At 54.0% G+C, this 17,752-nt stretch overlaps 9 protein-coding genes and 1 non-coding gene across 10 annotated transcripts; 6 read left to right on the forward strand and 4 right to left on the reverse strand.

Moving 5' to 3' along the window:
- The first annotated feature begins 139 nt into the window (after positions 1–139).
- On the forward strand, positions 140–1,317 carry C7974DRAFT_422931 (uncharacterized protein). The gene is made up of 2 exons (XM_046144355.1): positions 140–293; positions 341–1,317. The coding sequence occupies exons 1-2, from the start codon at positions 146–148 to the stop codon at positions 1,213–1,215; spliced, it is 1,023 nt and encodes a 340-aa protein (XP_045999210.1). The 5' UTR covers positions 140–145; the 3' UTR covers positions 1,216–1,317.
- Positions 1,318–1,774: 457 nt separating this feature from the next.
- C7974DRAFT_451188 (arsenical-resistance protein) lies at positions 1,775–3,146 on the reverse strand (the record flags this gene model as incomplete). Its single annotated transcript, XM_046145773.1, has 3 exons — positions 2,622–3,146; positions 2,488–2,574; positions 1,775–2,434 (listed from the first exon to the last, which is right to left on the reverse strand). The coding sequence occupies exons 1-3, from the start codon at positions 3,030–3,032 to the stop codon at positions 1,775–1,777; spliced, it is 1,158 nt and encodes a 385-aa protein (XP_045999211.1). The 5' UTR covers positions 3,033–3,146.
- Positions 3,147–3,385: 239 nt separating this feature from the next.
- Positions 3,386–4,006, forward strand: C7974DRAFT_411442 (Rhodanese-like domain-containing protein; the record flags this gene model as incomplete). Its single annotated transcript, XM_046143559.1, has 3 exons — positions 3,386–3,559; positions 3,616–3,730; positions 3,825–4,006. The coding sequence occupies 3 exons, from the start codon at positions 3,386–3,388 to the stop codon at positions 4,004–4,006; spliced, it is 471 nt and encodes a 156-aa protein (XP_045999212.1).
- Positions 4,007–4,555: 549 nt separating this feature from the next.
- C7974DRAFT_308379 (flavoprotein-like protein) lies at positions 4,556–5,612 on the forward strand (the record flags this gene model as incomplete). Its single annotated transcript, XM_046138167.1, has 3 exons — positions 4,556–4,848; positions 4,913–5,111; positions 5,184–5,612. The coding sequence occupies 3 exons, from the start codon at positions 4,556–4,558 to the stop codon at positions 5,610–5,612; spliced, it is 921 nt and encodes a 306-aa protein (XP_045999213.1).
- Positions 5,613–6,006: 394 nt separating this feature from the next.
- Positions 6,007–7,749, forward strand: C7974DRAFT_356044 (major facilitator superfamily domain-containing protein; the record flags this gene model as incomplete). Its single annotated transcript, XM_046139587.1, has 3 exons — positions 6,007–6,135; positions 6,252–7,124; positions 7,187–7,749. 3 exons carry the CDS (start codon positions 6,007–6,009, stop codon positions 7,322–7,324), a joined length of 1,140 nt encoding a protein of 379 aa, XP_045999214.1. The 3' UTR covers positions 7,325–7,749.
- A 162-nt stretch (positions 7,750–7,911) lies between these two features.
- Positions 7,912–9,184, forward strand: C7974DRAFT_151878 (uncharacterized protein). The gene is made up of 3 exons (XM_046135798.1): positions 7,912–8,103; positions 8,160–8,486; positions 8,539–9,184. The coding sequence occupies exons 1-3, from the start codon at positions 8,068–8,070 to the stop codon at positions 8,962–8,964; spliced, it is 789 nt and encodes a 262-aa protein (XP_045999215.1). The 5' UTR covers positions 7,912–8,067; the 3' UTR covers positions 8,965–9,184.
- Positions 9,185–9,919: 735 nt separating this feature from the next.
- C7974DRAFT_374602 (uncharacterized protein) lies at positions 9,920–10,483 on the reverse strand (the record flags this gene model as incomplete). Its single annotated transcript, XM_046140157.1, has 1 exon — positions 9,920–10,483. One exon carries the CDS (start codon positions 10,481–10,483, stop codon positions 9,920–9,922), a length of 564 nt encoding a protein of 187 aa, XP_045999216.1.
- A 540-nt stretch (positions 10,484–11,023) lies between these two features.
- Positions 11,024–12,530, reverse strand: C7974DRAFT_307440 (tryptophan synthase beta subunit-like PLP-dependent enzyme; the record flags this gene model as incomplete). Its single annotated transcript, XM_046138128.1, has 6 exons — positions 11,024–11,117; positions 11,163–11,232; positions 11,278–11,894; positions 11,937–12,055; positions 12,099–12,158; positions 12,204–12,530. The coding sequence occupies 6 exons, from the start codon at positions 12,528–12,530 to the stop codon at positions 11,024–11,026; spliced, it is 1,287 nt and encodes a 428-aa protein (XP_045999217.1).
- A 104-nt stretch (positions 12,531–12,634) lies between these two features.
- Positions 12,635–14,437, forward strand: C7974DRAFT_151945 (S-adenosyl-L-methionine-dependent methyltransferase). Its single transcript, XM_046135799.1, has 2 exons — positions 12,635–13,952; positions 14,041–14,437. Exons 1-2 carry the CDS (start codon positions 12,672–12,674, stop codon positions 14,248–14,250), a joined length of 1,491 nt encoding a protein of 496 aa, XP_045999218.1. The 5' UTR covers positions 12,635–12,671; the 3' UTR covers positions 14,251–14,437.
- Positions 14,438–14,854: 417 nt separating this feature from the next.
- On the reverse strand, positions 14,855–14,959 carry C7974DRAFT_t53. Its single transcript has one exon. It is a non-coding gene; the product is annotated as a tRNA-Ile (tRNA).
- Between the last annotated feature and the right edge of the window lie 2,793 nt (positions 14,960–17,752).

Consider the following 17,752-nt stretch of genomic DNA (forward strand, 5'->3'; position numbering starts at 1 on the left):
ACGTGGTTTGGTGAAGTGAGCCCGGGGGAGATGAGATGGTGAAGGTGAGGGCACGTGGGGCGTCGGAGCGGATCCCTGTCGCGCCAAGACGTCGGTGATGTCGAAAAGTCGACGACGCTCCACGGCGCCCCCATCCATTGCGGCCATGTACCAGCGAAACGTGAGCCCAACCGTGGGCGTGCTGCGGCGCACACTCGCGGCCGACGCCGCTGCGACACGGCAGAGCCCATCGCGGCCCTTCAGCGTGTCTGCACGCCGCCTGGAGGAGTCGAGCGACGCACCCTCCGCTCCCGGTACGCCTGGCCGCCTCCACCAACGAGCCCCCGCTGACCCGACGCAGCAGCAGCAAGCCCGCCCAACCGCCGCGCTCGCAATGCCGCCGCCCTCAGCCAGATCACGCGCCTCGGTGCCAACCGCCGCAGCGCGCCCGGCGGCCTCGCCAAGGGCATCTTCCCCAGCGGCCAAACCGACGGCCAGCCCGGCGGCCAGCCCGGCGGCCAGCTCGCACGCGGCCCTCCCCGCGCCCGCCCCGAGGGCAGCCTGAACATCACCCGCGAGCCCTCGGGCCCCGACGGGCCCCGCAGCGCACCCCCTCCCGGCGCCATGGCGCGCGCGCCCGCACGACTCAAGCTCTCCTCCGCGCCGCGCACCGGCAACGCCTCTGTCGGCGGCCGCCGCGGCCCCAACCTGCGCGGCCGCGACGCCAAGCCCGCGGGCAACAGCGACAAGGGCGGCCCGCGCAAGCGCGAGCGCACCGACAAAGCCGACGAAGAGGTGCTGGAACCCGGCGGCTCGTCCGCGGCCGACGTGCTGTCCGACGGCATGGTCAGGCACCTGCTGCGCATGCAGCGCTCCGAGTGGGACCGCAAGGCGTACGTGCCCAAGTACGCGCCGGGCAGCCTGGCCGCGAACCGGCTGATCCACGCCGGCCGCGAGCTGATGCGGGGCGAGTCGGCGCCGATCAAGATCTGGGGCGCCCTGGAGCGGCGGATTGGCGTCGTCGGCATGCACGGCGCCGAGGCGCATTTGAAGATCAGGCGCGTGCCCATGGAGAACGACGACAGGTTGGGCGAGAGGCGGAGGTACTTCGAGACGGGCAACGTCGATATCGAGGTCAAGGCGCTGCCGAGCAAAGCTGCGCCTGCTGCTGATGTGCAGGCAGCCGCACAGGCAGCAGCTAGCGCGCCTGCCCCGGAGCAGCCTGTTGCGCAATAGGAGCGTGTGGTGTAAGTTAGTGTAGAGATGCAGTAAATGTACCATCAACTCTGAATTCACGCGATATCAGTCATGGCAAGTAGAGGTCACGCTATGCCACACCACTCTCACCAACAGATCAAGTCCACGTGATATCAACAATCCAATTCGCCGTGCTAAAGGAATACCATGCAGATGCTGCGCTATGCCATACCACGCTGTGTTACACCACGCCATGCCACACACCATCCCGCCCTCAAAGTTTGCCCCCCTGCTGGAGAGCGATAACAGAAGGACAGACGCATGTTAAGCATCTCAGATCCAAGTCAAAGATACCAACATCATCCTTGCAGCAATTCAGACAATAAGAAAGCTTATGTCACTACATTGTATATTTGGCGATGTAATATATACCAGCTCCAGACATATAGGGGACACATGAGTACGGGATTGACTGTGTGCCAAGCTTCAGCACTGCCCCGCACTGCGTCAACGTCACGCTGGGATCTAGCTATACTAGGTGAAGACCAAAACTTCCTCCTGTAAATTAGAGAACTGTTGCTGCACATGTCCACTTACGCTAAACACTCCTCCAGGCCCATCTGCTACCCATCCACCTTACTAGGTAGACTAATCCAATCAACACGGGTACCTCGATGAGAGGCCCGACCGTAGCAGCAAGTGCCTGGTCGCTGTCAGGACCATATGTGGCAACAGCAACAGCGATTGCGAGCTCAAAGTTGTTGCTTGCCGCTGTAAAGCTTTGGGTTGCCCCCAGTTTGTATCCATATCCGAGCTTGTTGCATACGAACAGGGTGAAGAAGAAGATGACAATGAAGTACACAATGAGTGGTGCGGCGACTCGGACGACGGAGACGATTTGGTGGACCACTTGGCGGCCCTGAGAGGCGAAGAGAACGAGGATGGTGTAGAGAAGGCCGACGAGTGACCACGGAGCCAGCCACTTCAGAAATACCTTTTCGTACCACTCCGCGCCAACCAGCTTCCGCAGTATGAGGCGCGTCAAGATTGCAGCGCCCAAGGGTATGCCGAGGAAGACTGCAACGCTTGTCGCAACCTGCTCATAGGAGACGGCGACAGTCCCAGTTTCGCGGCTGATGACCTTGATGAACAGGATGGCGAGCGGAGCGTAGAGTATCATCTGGAGAATGGAGTTGACTGCCACTAGAATGGCACAGTATTCATCGTCGCCACCTGCAAGTCCGTTCCAGATTAGAACCTGGAGAATTGTAAGCACTGTGTTTGAAACGAACAAGGGATGTATGAGCGTACCATGGCGATGCATCTCGCCAGACCAACTAAAACCAGTCCTGTTCGCAAGTCGCCCCTGTCGGGTAAGAACGCCCACGCAAGACCTAGCTATGGTGTGTCAGTCGAAACTGGATTGAATGGGAGATAAGACGCACCATGAGAAGTGGGGCGACGATCCAGTTCATAAATATACTGAACCCGATCTGAATCCAGAGAGCGCGAGTTCGAAAGAGACGGTGCAGCGTCTCGTAGCGGACCTTACAAAGAATTGGATACATCATGACGAGCAAGCCCACAGCTATCGGGATTGACACGCCAACGAATTTGCCCTTCTGGAGCGCTGGCCCTGTCTCTTCGACAAAATTGCCCAGGAGGACACCGATAATCATAGCAAGAAGGATCCACACCGCAAGGAAGCGGTCCAGCCAGCCCAATCCCTTGATCACGGAGGCCTTCTTCACTGCTGTCTGTTCCTCCAGCTGCAGCTTCTCGAGATCGGCGTCATTGTGAGGAGAGACAGGTTCGCTGTCGATGGGTTGGGGCCCTTCCGTTGACGATAATGTCATGTTGATTGCTTTCGAACGTTGTCGCTGGGGGATGTGTTGTCGTAGATAGCAGAGCTGCTGCTAGCTGGCGTCCACAAGTAGGTTCTTGAAGCTAACGAAGATGATAATCGGGTCCAGCATTAGCTCCTTCTTATGTTCGAGGTCGCAAACGACAATAGCACACAGGATTGAGAGGCTTCAAAGCTAGCTTCGGTACGAACCAATCATCGTCCAGCAGTGACTCACCAGTGTGAATACTGCTTGTACGGCTACACGGAGCCGGTTGCTCTTGCATAACCTTATTAATGATCCCAGACCGTCTTCGCACGATGATCTTTGAGGTCACTCGTGTATTCCACAATCCTTTTCGAACAATGGCTACCGCAAGCATCACAGGTTCGCCCCCGCCATGGCACGCTGCGTATCCAGCACCTCGAAGTACGCCTGCCACTATTCGTCGAGAGAGTGTTCTCGACATGATCAAGCAGAGCAGAGAGACGTCCAGCAGCGACTACATCCTTATCGATTTGCGTCGCAACGACCACGAGGTACACGCGATTGATCGTCACCTTACACTTCTGTGGAAAATGCTAAGTAAAATCAGGGCGGCACCATCCGCGGTTCGATCAACCTTCCTGCGCAGAGCTTGTATCCCACCATACCGACCTTGTACACGCTCTTCAAGAGCGCAGGGCTCTGTAAAATAATCTGGTATTGCTGTATGTTTCCTTCCGGTCGTTTCGTAACGAACCGGCACTACGAAGCGCCTTCCCAAACATGTCCATGAGATTGACCAAGTCTGTCGTATTCTAGCTTCCTCGAAAGGACGTGGCAACCGTGCCGCTGGTTGGTTTGCCGACTACATTGAAGATCAAGGGGATGAACAGATGAAGAGTCTCGCGCTAGCTGAGGGCGTGAAAGGATGGGTAATGGCAGGCGATGAGTACATCCAGTGGATGACGGACTACGATGCTAAGGTCTGGTTGCAATCTTGAGGTCTGGTGCCGATCTCAACTTTCTTAGGGAGCGAGTTATGCTATGTAGGACGGGTACTTGAATTGCGAACCAGAATCAAGAAATCTAGACATTAATGCAGTGCGATGATAAGATCGGGGGTCGCTGCACTCATAGGCTATACCCGTTTGGGTATCATACCGGGTTTGCGCACAACATGAGCGCAGACTGAGAAGCTGATGAGGTGCACGGTCTGTGTTCCAGAGTGGATTCAGGCGTTGGTGACATACTGTACTGGTGACGGCCGCAGAGCCGCGTGCCGCCCTTAAAGCAAGAGGCCACTAGAGGGGCAGGGTAAGCTCGCCCTCAACGAATAGTGTACAACGGGTGACATACTCTTTACCTAGAAGTGACCCACAACGAATCCGAAACACCACTTCCGGTCACGCCGCCTATACACATACCGTATCGAAGACAAACCTCACTCTGTTTCTTAACAGCTGTGCAGCAATCCCATGTTCATTTTCCGTTCGCCCCGATTGACAGGCTCCTGTAGCAAAGCTAGACTCAGCCAAATACTCTTACGAACGATGAGTACTGCAACGAACGGAGACCTGAACAATACAGCAGCAGAGCGTGTTCGGGCTGAGATTGCCACAGACCCGGCGTACCATCGCACTTCGCTTGCGATACCTGCCTACGAAGACGAGGCTCGCCTCAGAAAAACGTATCGACCCTTTCTGCTGGACGATGCATACCTAGACCGAGATTGGGTCGCTCGGCTCGAGCTTAGCACAACATTGAAGATGGTGGATTCCCAAATCCTCAAGAGTGGGGCCGAAAGACTGAGGGTTCTTGTGTTGTATGGCAGCATGCGAGAAAGGTAAGATATGCTGCAAGTTGTAAAGCAGTACTGTCTTTTTGTAAAAGGGACTGATCAGGTGCAGGTCCTACTCACGTCTGCTAGCTTTTGAGGCTAGTCGCATACTCTTCCGGCTCGGCTGCGACGTGCGCATATTCGACCCGAGCGGACTGCCTGTAAAAGACGACACTCAGCACTCGCACCACAAAGTGCAAGAGCTACGAGACCTGAGCAAGTGGAGCGATGGACACGTCTGGATAAGCCCTGAGCAGCACGGAAACCTTGTGAGTATTTCATGCTGCGCGACAGACTGTCTTGTTGGCTTTGCGTTTAGCTAATAAACGTATTTCACGTAGACTGCGGTTTTCAAGAACCAGATCGACTGGATACCACTCTCAACAGGTTCTGTTCGGCCAACTCAAGGCCGTACGTTGGCGATTGCGCAAGTCTCCGGCGGATCTCAGTCTTTCAACACTGTAAACTCTCTGCGCATCCTCGGACGGTGGATGCGCATGTTTGCCATCCCGAACCAGAGCTCAATCCCTATGGCTTATACGCAATTTACGGAGGAACATGCAGACGAAGGAGGGAGCAGGCTTATGCCCAGCGGAAACAGAGACAGGCTAGTTGACTGTATGGAAGAATTTGTGAAGTACACCTTGGTAATGCGGCCACATTTCGATCTTTTCGGGGACCGATATAGCGAGAGAGAGGAAAAGAGGGTCAAAGAGAGGAAAGCGAGATTGTCGGAAAAACAGAACGGTGTCTCTTTGACTGAAATGTGATCAGCAATATGGGCGGAAGGGGGAAAAGATCCAATAGTTTGTTTGGTGTCTACGCTGATTAGGGCGCCAATAACTGTTCTGTACAACAGGATGGCTTTTTGTGTAAAGTCAGTACAAATGTATATTTGAATTTGAGCGTAGAAAAAAATACAGTAGCGAGTAGCTGTGTATGGAGCAATTATTTGGAGTGTTTGCTAAGCCACAGACTACCGGTAGCGCCCCTTGCTGCCGAAGTGACATGTTGCAGCGAGCTAGTGACATGCTGTAAACACCACTTTTATTTAACTACTCTAGAACACCCTGAGTGCCTGCAAACACTTCGTACAGTCTCCTATCTGATTTGGCTTGTGCAAATTGAATAGCCACTCAACCTATCGACCTGCCATCCGCAAGCATGAACGAGTTCGATGGCATAAGCGAACATGACAGCGCAAGCGAAGAGGCTCCTCCAGACGGTGGTTATGGCTGGATCTGCGTAGCGGCGTGTTTCACAATCAACTGCTTCACTTGGGGCACTGTCTCGGTAATCTTACGCTTTGTTCAATAATGCTTTAGATGCCTTGTTTCCGCATCCTACACTCTTGTTATGCTAATAGTGATTCTCTCACAGTCAGCAGTCGTACTAACTCGTCGGTCTAGGCATACGGCATCTACCTTTCACATTACTTGGCTGACGACATCTTTCCGGATGCATCTACTTGGGACTATGCGTTTATTGGCGGCTTCAACTTTGCACAAGCCATGCTTATAGCACCTATTGTTACTATTCTCACTCGGAGATTTGGGATACACGTGACAATGGTTGCTGGCTTGATCTTCCAAAGCAGTGGCTTCATCGCAGCCTCTTTCGCTACACAAGTATGGCAGTTGCATATTTGTCAAGGCATTCTTATCGGCTCTGGCATCGGCTTTTTATACATTCCTAGCCTTCCTATCCTTTCACAGTGGTTCGTTCGAAGGCGCAGCTTAGCCAATGGAATCAGCGCTGCAGGCTCAGGCGTTGGCGGTGCTGCCTTTGCGTGGGGCACAGAGGCCATCATTCAGCGTTATACTATTGGTTGGGCTCTACGCATCACGGGGATCATCGCATTTGCCGCCAATCTCGCCGCCATAATAGCAATACGGGACCGAAACGATGTGATCCGACCTTCTCAGCTTGGATTCGACGCTCAACTCCTCTGTCGATACGAAGTGATACTGCTGCTTATTTGGGCTTTCATCAGCATGCTAGGATATGTTGTCCTTCTGTTCTCCTTGTCCGACTTTGCTCTGTCTATAGGCCTCACTCGAGCCCAGGCTACGGACGTAATTGGTTTGTTGAACGTGGGCACAGCAGTCGGACGACCAATCATTGGCATACTCAGCGACAGGTGGAACCGAATTGACACGGCAGGTGTTCTGACCTTACTGTGTGGCCTTTTATGCTTCACGTTATGGCTGCCGGCTACATCTTTTGCGCTTACAGTGGTTTTTTCAACCCTCTGTGGGGCTGTCGTTGGAGTCTTTTGGATGGTACGTTACAAGTGCCGAACCTTCTTGATTTGCGGTACATGCGCTAACATCATTATACGCAGACTATAGGCCCGCTCTGCGTTGAGGTTGCTGGGATGAAGAACTTGCAATCGTTGTTGTCTCTGTCGTGGGCGGCAATAATAGTTCCTACTGTTGGTACGCCTTGGTTGGATTGCCATCTTTTGTACTCTTTTAACTAACAGCACTGGCCAGTTTCTGAAGGCATTGCATTGAAACTTCGACGGTCCTCTTCCTCTAGAGAGTACCTTTACACTCAGATTTTTGCTGGTATTTCCTATGTAATCGCGAGCGGGTTTATGTTCCAACTTCGTAGAGTGAAGAGTCGCCAGCCACAGGATCGTTTGGCCTAGTAGCTTCGACTATATCTTGAGATATGATACAAATTAATACCCGGTGTTAGATTATATCGCTGTATCATGGAGGGATGACCGCTGCTGCTTTCAAAGGATGCGTGATGCTAAACAGCTTGCTTGTGGTTTGTGTCTGTACGTTCCTGCCAGGGCCACACTGGCAGCTTTACAGGCAAATCGGTGACCTGGACACCGTTGCCGCTACTGACATGTGTACTCTGCTGCTGTGGTTGTAAGTGTCCCTTGTAAATGAGTCCTCGCTGTTTTGTCTCGTTGTTCTGCTGTAATGGGACGGTGCTTTTAGTGGACCTTTTCTGATGTGGTTGGACAGGCCGGAACTAAGTCGGCGAATCTTGGCATTTCGGCTACTGACGATACGGTTTACGACTTACTACGTATGATCTAACCTTGTTTGTGCCTACACCAACATATGTCAAACACTGGACGAACGTCCGATTTGGGCGATAATTGGCGGCTTGTTAACGTCTAATCTTGTTCGCCGACGAAAAGAGTGCACGAGCCCTTAGTAGCTGGCCTTCCAGGCAGCCACTTCAGTACTGCCAAAACTGGAAATGAGGCTCAACAAGAGCTCTGCTGCGAAAGGCAAGGTGCGGTCAATCATGGCATCCCAGCTTCTTGCGTGAGTACTGAACCTGAAGAACAGGCTACAGATCTAGAGCGCATCCGTAACAACCAACGTCGCTGTCGCGCGCGACAAAAAGAATACATCGCAAGTCTCGAGGACAAGATCCGTCAATACGAAGGCATGAGTTTTGAAACTACAACTAAACAGAAGCTTGAGGAGCTTGCTTTAGAAAACAGATCGTTGAAGCGGCTCCTGCAAGTCTTGGGACTGCGCGATGAGGTTCTCGACGCTTACAGCAATGCTGTTCGAATTGCTCCAGATATCTCGTGGCCGCTGCTGGGAAACGAACATCATGCTGTATCCAGAGAGTGTTCGGCTCCCAACCTCTCGCTGGACAGACTGGAGGTATGTAGATCCTACACCATTTGTACTCTGCTCGATATCTGATCTCGCCAAGCCACACATGCCACCTACTGCAACCCACGAAGAACACCCTCAACATACAGCTGGCCAATCGGCAGATATTTCAATCTCGGAACGAGAATTCTTAGACTTGCCGCAAACTGATGTACCTCTACCATGGGAGTTTTCCGACTTTCATGCTGCCTCCGCCTCTTCCCACATAGAGCAATATGACCAGGTGACTATGGATGCTTTGATGACAGAAGCATTCAGCAACACAGTCACTGCAGACGATGTATCAGACACGACCACGCTCTGTACATGGGCTTTTTCGCTCGTTCTAAAGAGTAACCTAAAAGGCTACAGCGCTGCAGACTTGGATCTTAAGCTTCGCGCTGGATACAAACATGGTGTCACACCAACCGAGGGTTGCCGGATAGACAACAAAGTCTTGCTAAATGTTCTTGCGGAAATCATGTAGACCATCGGCATTTACCGGCTTGTACTTGACTTTGGATGATTCACAACTTCAGTCTCGACAAGAGTCTAAGGTCCTTTTAGGGGTACCCAAATAGGACCTTAGACTCTACCCTATTTACTACCCTATCTGCAGCAATGCTTGTCTTTTTGCGAGAAAATTTAACCTAAGATGCAGGCGTGATAGTGACTGTTCGATTGGTAACGGGCCAAAATTGGTATAAGCGGGCTTAACTAGGTGACACTAAATAACCGCGTATGATTGCATCAGCGTGAGAGTTTTGTTTGTTAGTTTCCGTAAGCAGATGCAAGTCTGACCGAGGTACCGACGGGGGGTTTGCGACATGGCCAGATTTTGCGTGTCAGTTCCACTACAAGGCTACCATAGCGTTCTCGAGCAAGGGCAAGGGGTTCAGGGCTAGAGCTTCCCTTTTAGTGTGCACTCTAATTAGGCAACAATTGTCTCGTAGCGCTGTCATATCGGAGATGAAGCGTGCGGCTGCTCGAGCAGCCACTCACTGTTGCAAGCGTATTAGCGGCCGTATAGCTGTAATTAATTGCTGATGAACAGTCAGACCTGCTGTTAGGAAGCCCTCAGATACTATACACTACCTTTCCTTCTTTGAATGCTAGTGCGTGCGCAGAGAATTCGATGCTCGAAGTCGAAGTAGCCCACGTGTTTTTCTGTGGAGGGGGTTTTGCAGGCCTAAGGGATACAAAGACAATAATAGAGATGCAATAAATGTACCATTAACCTATTGAATTTACGCGATATCGATTATGGTTGCCACGCGAAGCACTGCAAGTAGAGGTCAACAACACCCTCGCCAACAGATCAAGCCCACGTGAGATCAACAATTCAATTCGCCGTGCCAAAGCAATACAATGCAGATGCTTCACCATGCCATACCACGCTATGCCACACCACGCCATCCCGCCCTCAACCCCCAAACCCCCCATCACCGCCCCGTGTCCAAACCCCCCCACCCCTTCCCCTCCCCCCTAACCACCCTCCGAATCCTCCTCCCCAACAACTCCACCTGCCTCTCAACCTCCCACCCCGGCGTCTCCGCCCCGCGCATCCCGACAAACCTTGCAAACATGCGCATCTTAACCTTCAACCTCTCCAGATCGCGCATGCGGCACTCCTCCGGCAACCCCGGATCCCGACTCAAGCACGCGCGGCCCCAGTCCATAGTCTGCGGATATGCGTTCGAGTATTCTGAGGGGCTGGTTTGGCTGTAAAAGGCTGCAAGGGCGTCGAGTTGCGGTTCCGTGAGGGTGAAGAGGTGGAGCAGGGTATGCGGGTAACAAGGGCCCGGGAGGCCGGTGGTGAGGTGCACGATTGGGGCGATGGGGAGGCGCATTTGGGCGAGTTTGGCGGCGAGGGCGGGGTTGTCGCGGCGCGTTCGTAGGTGGTATTTTGGGGGGTGGGTGGCGTCGTGGGTGCGTGCTAGGCGGCGGTCGCAGAGGCGGCGGGTGGGTTTTGTGATTTTGAAGGTGGGGGTGTTGGGGGGGGACATTGTGTTTTTGGGCGCAGGGTGAGGCTGAGTGTGTGGTTTGTTGTGTTGTGTTGGATTGTATTGCACTGGCTTGTATCAATACAGGCTGTCCGCACTGCAGAGTGGAGTTTGCTGCGTCCGCTGTCGTGGAGATGCTGATGCGGGCGACCAGGAGCATGGTGCTGGGCATATATAATGCGAGCACAAACGCTGAAAGCGAAGGTCGGCCATCTTTGTTCGCTCTTTGCGCTTTGTTGCGCGCACGCGACGCCCTGTCTTCACGCTGAAGAGGCTTTGTCTCAGTTCGTCACGTGTCCATTGTCTTCGAGCACGAACACGATTCTACACAACGCTGTTGTGCGTGCTTGTGCGGTATCCGTGGGTTTCAGCGCGGTGATGAATGGCGGTGGTGCATTGTGAATTGCTTCCAAGTGATGGCCCCTTTCACGACACAGATACGGCCCTGGCTGTCGTTTCAGCACAGGTGTTTACTTGCTTCTTGAGATCTGGGGTCAGCGTGGCGGTGGTCCTCGTCGCAATGCAGACTGTGGACTACAAGCCTTATGTGCTGAGAATCTGCTCAAGAGACACGTCGTTATCTGCGCCGCCGACGGGCTCCGTTTGAGCCCAGAACTTGCTGAGATGTCTTGCTCCGCTGTGAATGTTAGTCAACGGCCATCAACATGCGAAAGAGTCTCACCTGTCGCACAGCAACGTGACGATGCGGTGACCGGGGCCAAGCTGCTTTGCAAGCTTTGTAGCAGCCACGCCTGCGATTGTTAGTCAATGCGTGTGGTCATTGGGACGTGACTTACAGTTCACAGCGCTTGAACTGCCAACGAAGATACCGTCGTGTTCGACAAGCCAGCGCGCCATGGAGGTCGCCTGGTCATCGCTCACCCTGATCGCATCGTCGATGAGCTCTCTGCCAACGTCAAAATTGTGTGTGACGCGGTTGATGCCAATGCCCTCAACGATCGTGTCGACTTGATGGCGCCGGCGCGTGCCTTCTCTCTCCTTCGGGTCAAACATAACCCCATACTTGACGCGGTTAAATAGGCCGCTCCCTGGAGGATCGGCGAGCACAATCTTGACATCTGGAAGGCGTGATTTGAGGAAGAGGGCCACGCCAGATATCGTGCCTCCCGTGCCGGCGCCGCTCACAAACGCATCCAGTGACCCTCCTGTTTGCTCGTAGATCTCAGGCCCGGTACCGGCGAAGTGGGCGCGCCAGTTGGCCTCTGTCTCGAACTGGTCGGCGAACAGTCCGCGTCCCGGCTTGTCAGAGGCGGTATGCTCTGCTGCACGAGCTCGCGCAAGATTGACGAACTGCTTCTGATCTACGATGGGTGCGGGCTTGACTCGCTCGACCTCTGCACCTAGTTTTAGAAGGATATCGGACTTCTCCACGGCCATGTCGTTGGGCATGCAGCTGGACAGTCAGCGTGGTCTAGTGGTGGTGATCAGTCCTTACATGTGCGCCTTGTAGCCGCGTGCTCTGCAGATGGCGGCTAGTGAAATACCAGTACTGCCTACAGTGCCCTCGTAGATGGTGTCGCCAGAGTTGGGAACGAGCAGTCCCTTTTCTTCAGCCTGCAATCGTCAGGGCTGTTTGTAGAAAAGTGAGCCAGCCTACCATTTCTATAATACTAAGAGCAACGCGATCCTTTGGGCTATTGCCGGCCCCATTGAGAAACTGTGATGGTCAGTCTACGTGCAAGCACTACTCGTTGCACCTCACTTCGGCCTTGACTAAGATGTCGCATCCCGTGTACTCTGATAGAGACTTTATCCTGATGAGGGGGGTGTTGCCAATGCAGCCTTCGATGCCCTCCTTGATGTCAGCGGGGCGTTCGCCTTTATTCCACGAGCCATCCAGCTCCGCCAGAGTCTTCTTCAGCGTGTCCAGATCGTTGATCTTGGACAACCGGGCAAGCAGGTGATGCTGCTTCGATGCATCTTGAGATTTGACATGCTCTAATGAAGTCACCCGCTGGTTGTAAGCCACAGTCAGGGCGGCTCCTGCGAGGAACGCCCCTGCGACATAGTAGCCGGTGTAGTCAGGCATCCCGAGCGTGATGGAGCCGTGGTGCAGACATGCGGAGGAGCTTGACGAGTGCCGGCTTGGCAGGCAACGGCGACCCGCAACATCGCGCGCAGCCGCAGAGCTTCCACCACAGTCGCGCCAGCTGGACGACTCGCTCGGCCAATGGATTCGCCGCTGGCCACGCAACTCTTCCGCCAGCTCTTCTCGCACCGGGCCGCGCGATGTCTGGCCCGCGGAGCGCGACCGGCGCTCACGACCGCGCGCGCTCCGCAGCAGCAGCGCCGCGGGAAGGCGTCGCGGCTGGGGGAGGGCGAGACGAGCCGCGAGAGCCGCTGGACGCCGCGCACGACGGCATTCCCGCAGGAGCGGACGGAGGAGTTTGAGCGGTACCCGATGGTCACGTCGGACATGCTGCGCAGTCGGCGCGAGCGGCCACGGCGGGTGCGCATGCTGATGCGCGACTTCATCGAGGACAGCCTCTACAACCCCAGCTACGGCTACTTCTCCAAGCAGGTCGTCATCTTCTCGCCCGGCGACCCCTTCGACTTCAACGCCATGAAGTCGGAGCACGACTTCTTCCAGGAGCTGCGCCACCGCTACACCGACTTCGAGGACGTGCTCGACCTGCAGGAGCACAACGACCTCCGCCAGCTGTGGCACACGCCGACTGAGCTGTTCTCGCCGTACTATGGAGAAGCCCTGGCGCGGTACCTGGTCGAGGACTACAAGTACAACTTCTTCCCGTACCAGGACCTGATCATCTACGAGATGGGCGCCGGCAACGGCACCATGATGCTGAACATCCTGGACTACATCCGCGACGTGCACCCCGACGTCTACGAGCGCACCAAGTACCGCATCATCGAGATCTCCAGCCAGCTCGCCAACCTGCAGCAGAAGGGGCTGGGCCACTCGGCCTACGCCCGCGGCCACGCCGACAAGGTCGAGATTGTCAACCGCTCCATCTTCGACTGGAACCAGTACGTCTCGTCGCCGTGCTACTTCCTCGCCCTCGAGGTCTTCGACAACTTCGCCCACGACGCCCTGAAATACGACCACGACACCGGCACCCCCTACCAGTCGCACGTCGTCATCGACCCGCGCGGCGAGCTGTTCGAGTCGTACTCGCGCACCCTCGACCCCGTCGCGACCCAGTTCCTCGCCCGCCGCCACGCCGCGTGTGAGTCGTATCCGCACCCGCTGCAGGGCTCGCGCGCGCTGCAGTCTCTCAAGAGCCTCAATCCCTTCCGCACCAACCTCAGCACCCCGGAGTACATCCCCACACGCCTGATGCAGTTCTTCCACATCCTGGCCTCCAAGTTCCCCAACCACAAGCTCGTGTCCTCGGACTTCCACAAGCTGCCCGAGGCCGTCGTCGGGCTCAATGCGCCCGTCGTGCAGACCCGGTACAAGCGCCGCATGATCCCCGTGTCGACGCCGCTGGTGAGTCTCCATAATTGCGTGTTGCATATCATGCACCATGCACCATGCACCGTGTATTGCGTATTGTATCCACATGCTAACAGCCCAGGTCCACCAAGGCTACTTCGACATCCTCTTCCCCACCGACTTCACCGTCATGCACCCCATGTACACCGCCATCACCGGCAAGTTCGCACGCACCTACTCGCACGAGGACTTCATGGCCGGCCGCGCGGATATCGCGGAGACGAGCACGAAGAACGGGGATAACCCCCTCGTTACCTGGTATCAGAATGCGAGTGTCATGATTACCATGTGAGGGGGATTGGCATGTGAGAGGACACTAAAACGGGAGAGTGCCGTGGGATGAGAGATAGACGGTCTGTAGATCCAATACCCTGCGCACGAGCGCCGAGAAGTACCTCTAGTTGCGATGCAAATAAGACGGGATGCGTACGTGCACGTGGTGACTGCGTCGCGCCGTTGCGCTAGACATATCGGGTATTGCACGCCCAAGTCATGTCAAACGCAAGGCATAGCTGGATCTGCACACTATGCATCCCCTTTGCTCTGTGTACTGTGTCTCCGCAGGCATGAAAAGTATGTGAAGCGCTGTGGGCTGCCATGTACTGCTATGTACTGTACCTAGCCATGTCCAACTAGTCACTTGGCGGAATGCAGCATTGGGCAAGAAAGATCAATAATCATCATGGCGCTGTCTTATTGTAGTGTATGCTCAAACGGAACAACTATCCCCAACAACCACGATCCAGATCCAGCAAAAAAATCAAAAACATCGAGCATCCAGTTAGCGTGCCTGAGCTCAGCAGCCGCCAGCAAAGACAAAAAAAGGTAGAAACATTGGTTCATGTATTCCTATACAAATTAGTACAGGAACAGGCATTTATCCTTCAGCTGAAGAACGTACCTGGTGGGGATCGAACCCACGGCATCCGCATAACCCAGATGAGTCATAAGAATCTGACGAGTCTTATAAGAACGGCGCGCTACCACTGCGCCACAGGAATTTGAAGATCGAACTTTTAGATGGGTTATATAGGGCTCGGAATAACAGCTGAGTCATCGCGGCCAGCAGGCTAGCGCGGTGGAGAGTGGTGGGTGTGCTGCTGCGCACCCTCGCGCGGGCTGGTGGGGGGAAGTGCTGGGGCGGTGGTGGCGCTGAAGCGGGGTTTGAGACCGCTGGTTGGAGCCTGACGCAGCAATGCGGTACGGTACGGGATGTGCAAATTGCCGCTACCATAGCGCGTTTCGTAGGGTTTATAAAATGATGATAGTATGATGATAGCATCATTTCGTGCTGTGAAATCTTGCTGAATTTGAAATTACTGTTGTTTTGAACATCTTCATATAAAGGTATTCAAACGAACTGCTTTTGTACACAGGCGTATGTTAGGGCTCTATTAGAGTTAAATAGATGTTGAGATGTTGAAAATTAACAGGATTTTGAAAACCAACATATGTTGAAAATCAACACATGCCAGATACACAACAAATGCCACAGATCGCCATCACTTAATATACAACATATGATCTAGTTCGCAGTATGCTAACTACAATATATGTTTATAAAGAACATAAAATAAAGCTCAGCACCTTCATATAATAATGTTGAAGTCGTTATATGTTGTCGCAGAGCATATTCTCAGTATATCTTGACCGCATGCTTGGGATATTTTAAAGTCTAGCAGATGTTCATAGGAACCACAGATCGTGTGTAAGCACCAGTCCAGCAGGCTCGGATGCACAGCATGCGCAATAATTCTGGCAGCACATTTGATGCATTGATACTGCTACAGCTACAGGCAACCAGTTCACCGCACCCCACATCCGTATTTAGAAACCTATCCAACATCCAAGTCGCGACAAAACTGGCGCGACTAAGCAACGCGAGCAACGCAACTAACACAACTAATGCAGCGCGGCGCGCAGTGCATAATGCACTGCATGCCAATGCAACCATCCTTGTATAGAACCCCTGCACCAGCGACAGTCTGCTTGATAACTGTGCTGGGATCGAGCGAATGAACATCGGCAGTAATCAAGCCAGCTTACTCAATGCAAGGAGCGCTGCGACCACAAAACTGTACTAGGTGTCAGCTGGACGCCTAAAGAACGCCAGTGGCAGCGCACGCTTTGCGCGATTTCTGGCTTTAGACAGCAAGTGTCTCTACAGTACTGCTGCCCTAAAAGAAAATTGCAAGGAACAGGTGTTGCAAAGCGTTGCGATGTCTTGTGCCTTCGCTTAGACATCAAGGTGTAACAAGAGGGGATAAATGCTGCAAGAGATTAGCAGTGTGCCAGGAGAGTTCTGTGCTAAACCGGTCTACTCGCGCAGATGTAGCTGGGACAAATGTGTGATGAATGCAGTAACACCAACATGCCGCCTTGTATCGAACTTGCGCATAGACCCGTCAGCCTGTATAGAATTAGGTAATTTGCAGCGTGTTGCATGATTCTTACCTTAGGTAGATAACTGGCGTCCCGCTGTTTGTGCAAAAGCAGCTGTGCAAGAATTTTACCTTTACCAACTGCTATACAGTTAGCGATTCGCCTTACCCTTGTCTGTTAGACACTTACATCTTTGTCGATAGTAGCGGCGATAAGTCAACACTAAGGCGACGGCCTATACTGCTTGACCAAGACGCGGTGTTAGACACGAGTTCGACTAGGCCATGCGCCATGCTAGCGTCGAGAGCTAGGTTCCTAAGCGTTTCAGCAAGTCCACTTCTCGTCAACAACGGCAGGGTCATACGCCAGACGCTCATAGAGCATTTCGCCGGTATTGAGAAGCTTTTCGAAGATTTCAGCAGGCCGCTCTCTCCTTCCCATCAACAACGGCAAGGCCGTGCGCCAGACGCTTATAGAGCATTTCGCCGGCATCGAGAAACTGTTCGAAGATGTCAGCAGGTCCATCCGCTCCCTTCTTCCCATCAACAACGGCAAGGCCGTGCGCCAGACGCTCATAGAGCATTTCGCCGGCATCGAGAAGCTGTTCGAAGATTCCAGCAGGTCCATCCGTTGATGGGAAGAAGGGGACCAAGGCCGTGCGCCAGACGCTCATAGAGCATTTCGCCGGCATCGAGAAGCTGTCCGAAGATTTCAGCAAGTCCACCCGCTCCCTGCTTCCCATCGACTACAAGCTCGTCGGCACCGAGAAGCTGTTCGAAGATTTTAGCAAGCCTATCCGCTCCCTTCTTCCCACCAACTACAAGCTCACGAAGTTGACAAAGCCACCCGTGCCGAAGTTGGAGAGCGGATCCCGGAGCTCGAACAAAAGGTCATGCAACTCGTCGAGGAGCCGTTCGAAGATTTCAGCAGTCCGTTCCCTGCTTCCCATCAACTACAGGCTCACAGAGGGTGGCAAAGCCACCCGTACCGAAGTAGGAGAGCGGATCCCAGAGCTCGAACAAAAGGAGCTCGAACAAAAGGTCATGCAACTTCGTGCCACCCGTACCGAAGTTGGAGAGCGGATCCCAGAGCTCGAACAAAAGGAGATCGAACAAAAGGTCACGCAACTTCGTGCCACCCGCACCGAAGTTGGAGAGCAGATCCCGGAGCTCGAACAAAAGGTCGTGCAACTTCGTGCCACCCGCATTGGAGAGCGGCCGGAGCTCGAACAAAGGGTCGTGCAACTTCGTGCTTTGCTCCCTGTTCGCACCAATCAAGCGGAGAATGGCATCGACGTCGACAACATCAGAAGGGGACTGCACTCGTTGAGACGAGCCAGCTCCCGGGCGACGTGCCAACTCTTTGCAAACATTGCACTCATCATTGAGACAATGGCTAAGTGCAAGAAGGCC

This window comes from Boeremia exigua (assembly GCF_020726555.1).
Source record: "Boeremia exigua strain MPI-SDFR-AT-0100 chromosome Unknown C7974scaffold_4, whole genome shotgun sequence".
NCBI classification, from domain to species: domain Eukaryota; kingdom Fungi; phylum Ascomycota; class Dothideomycetes; order Pleosporales; family Didymellaceae; genus Boeremia; species Boeremia exigua.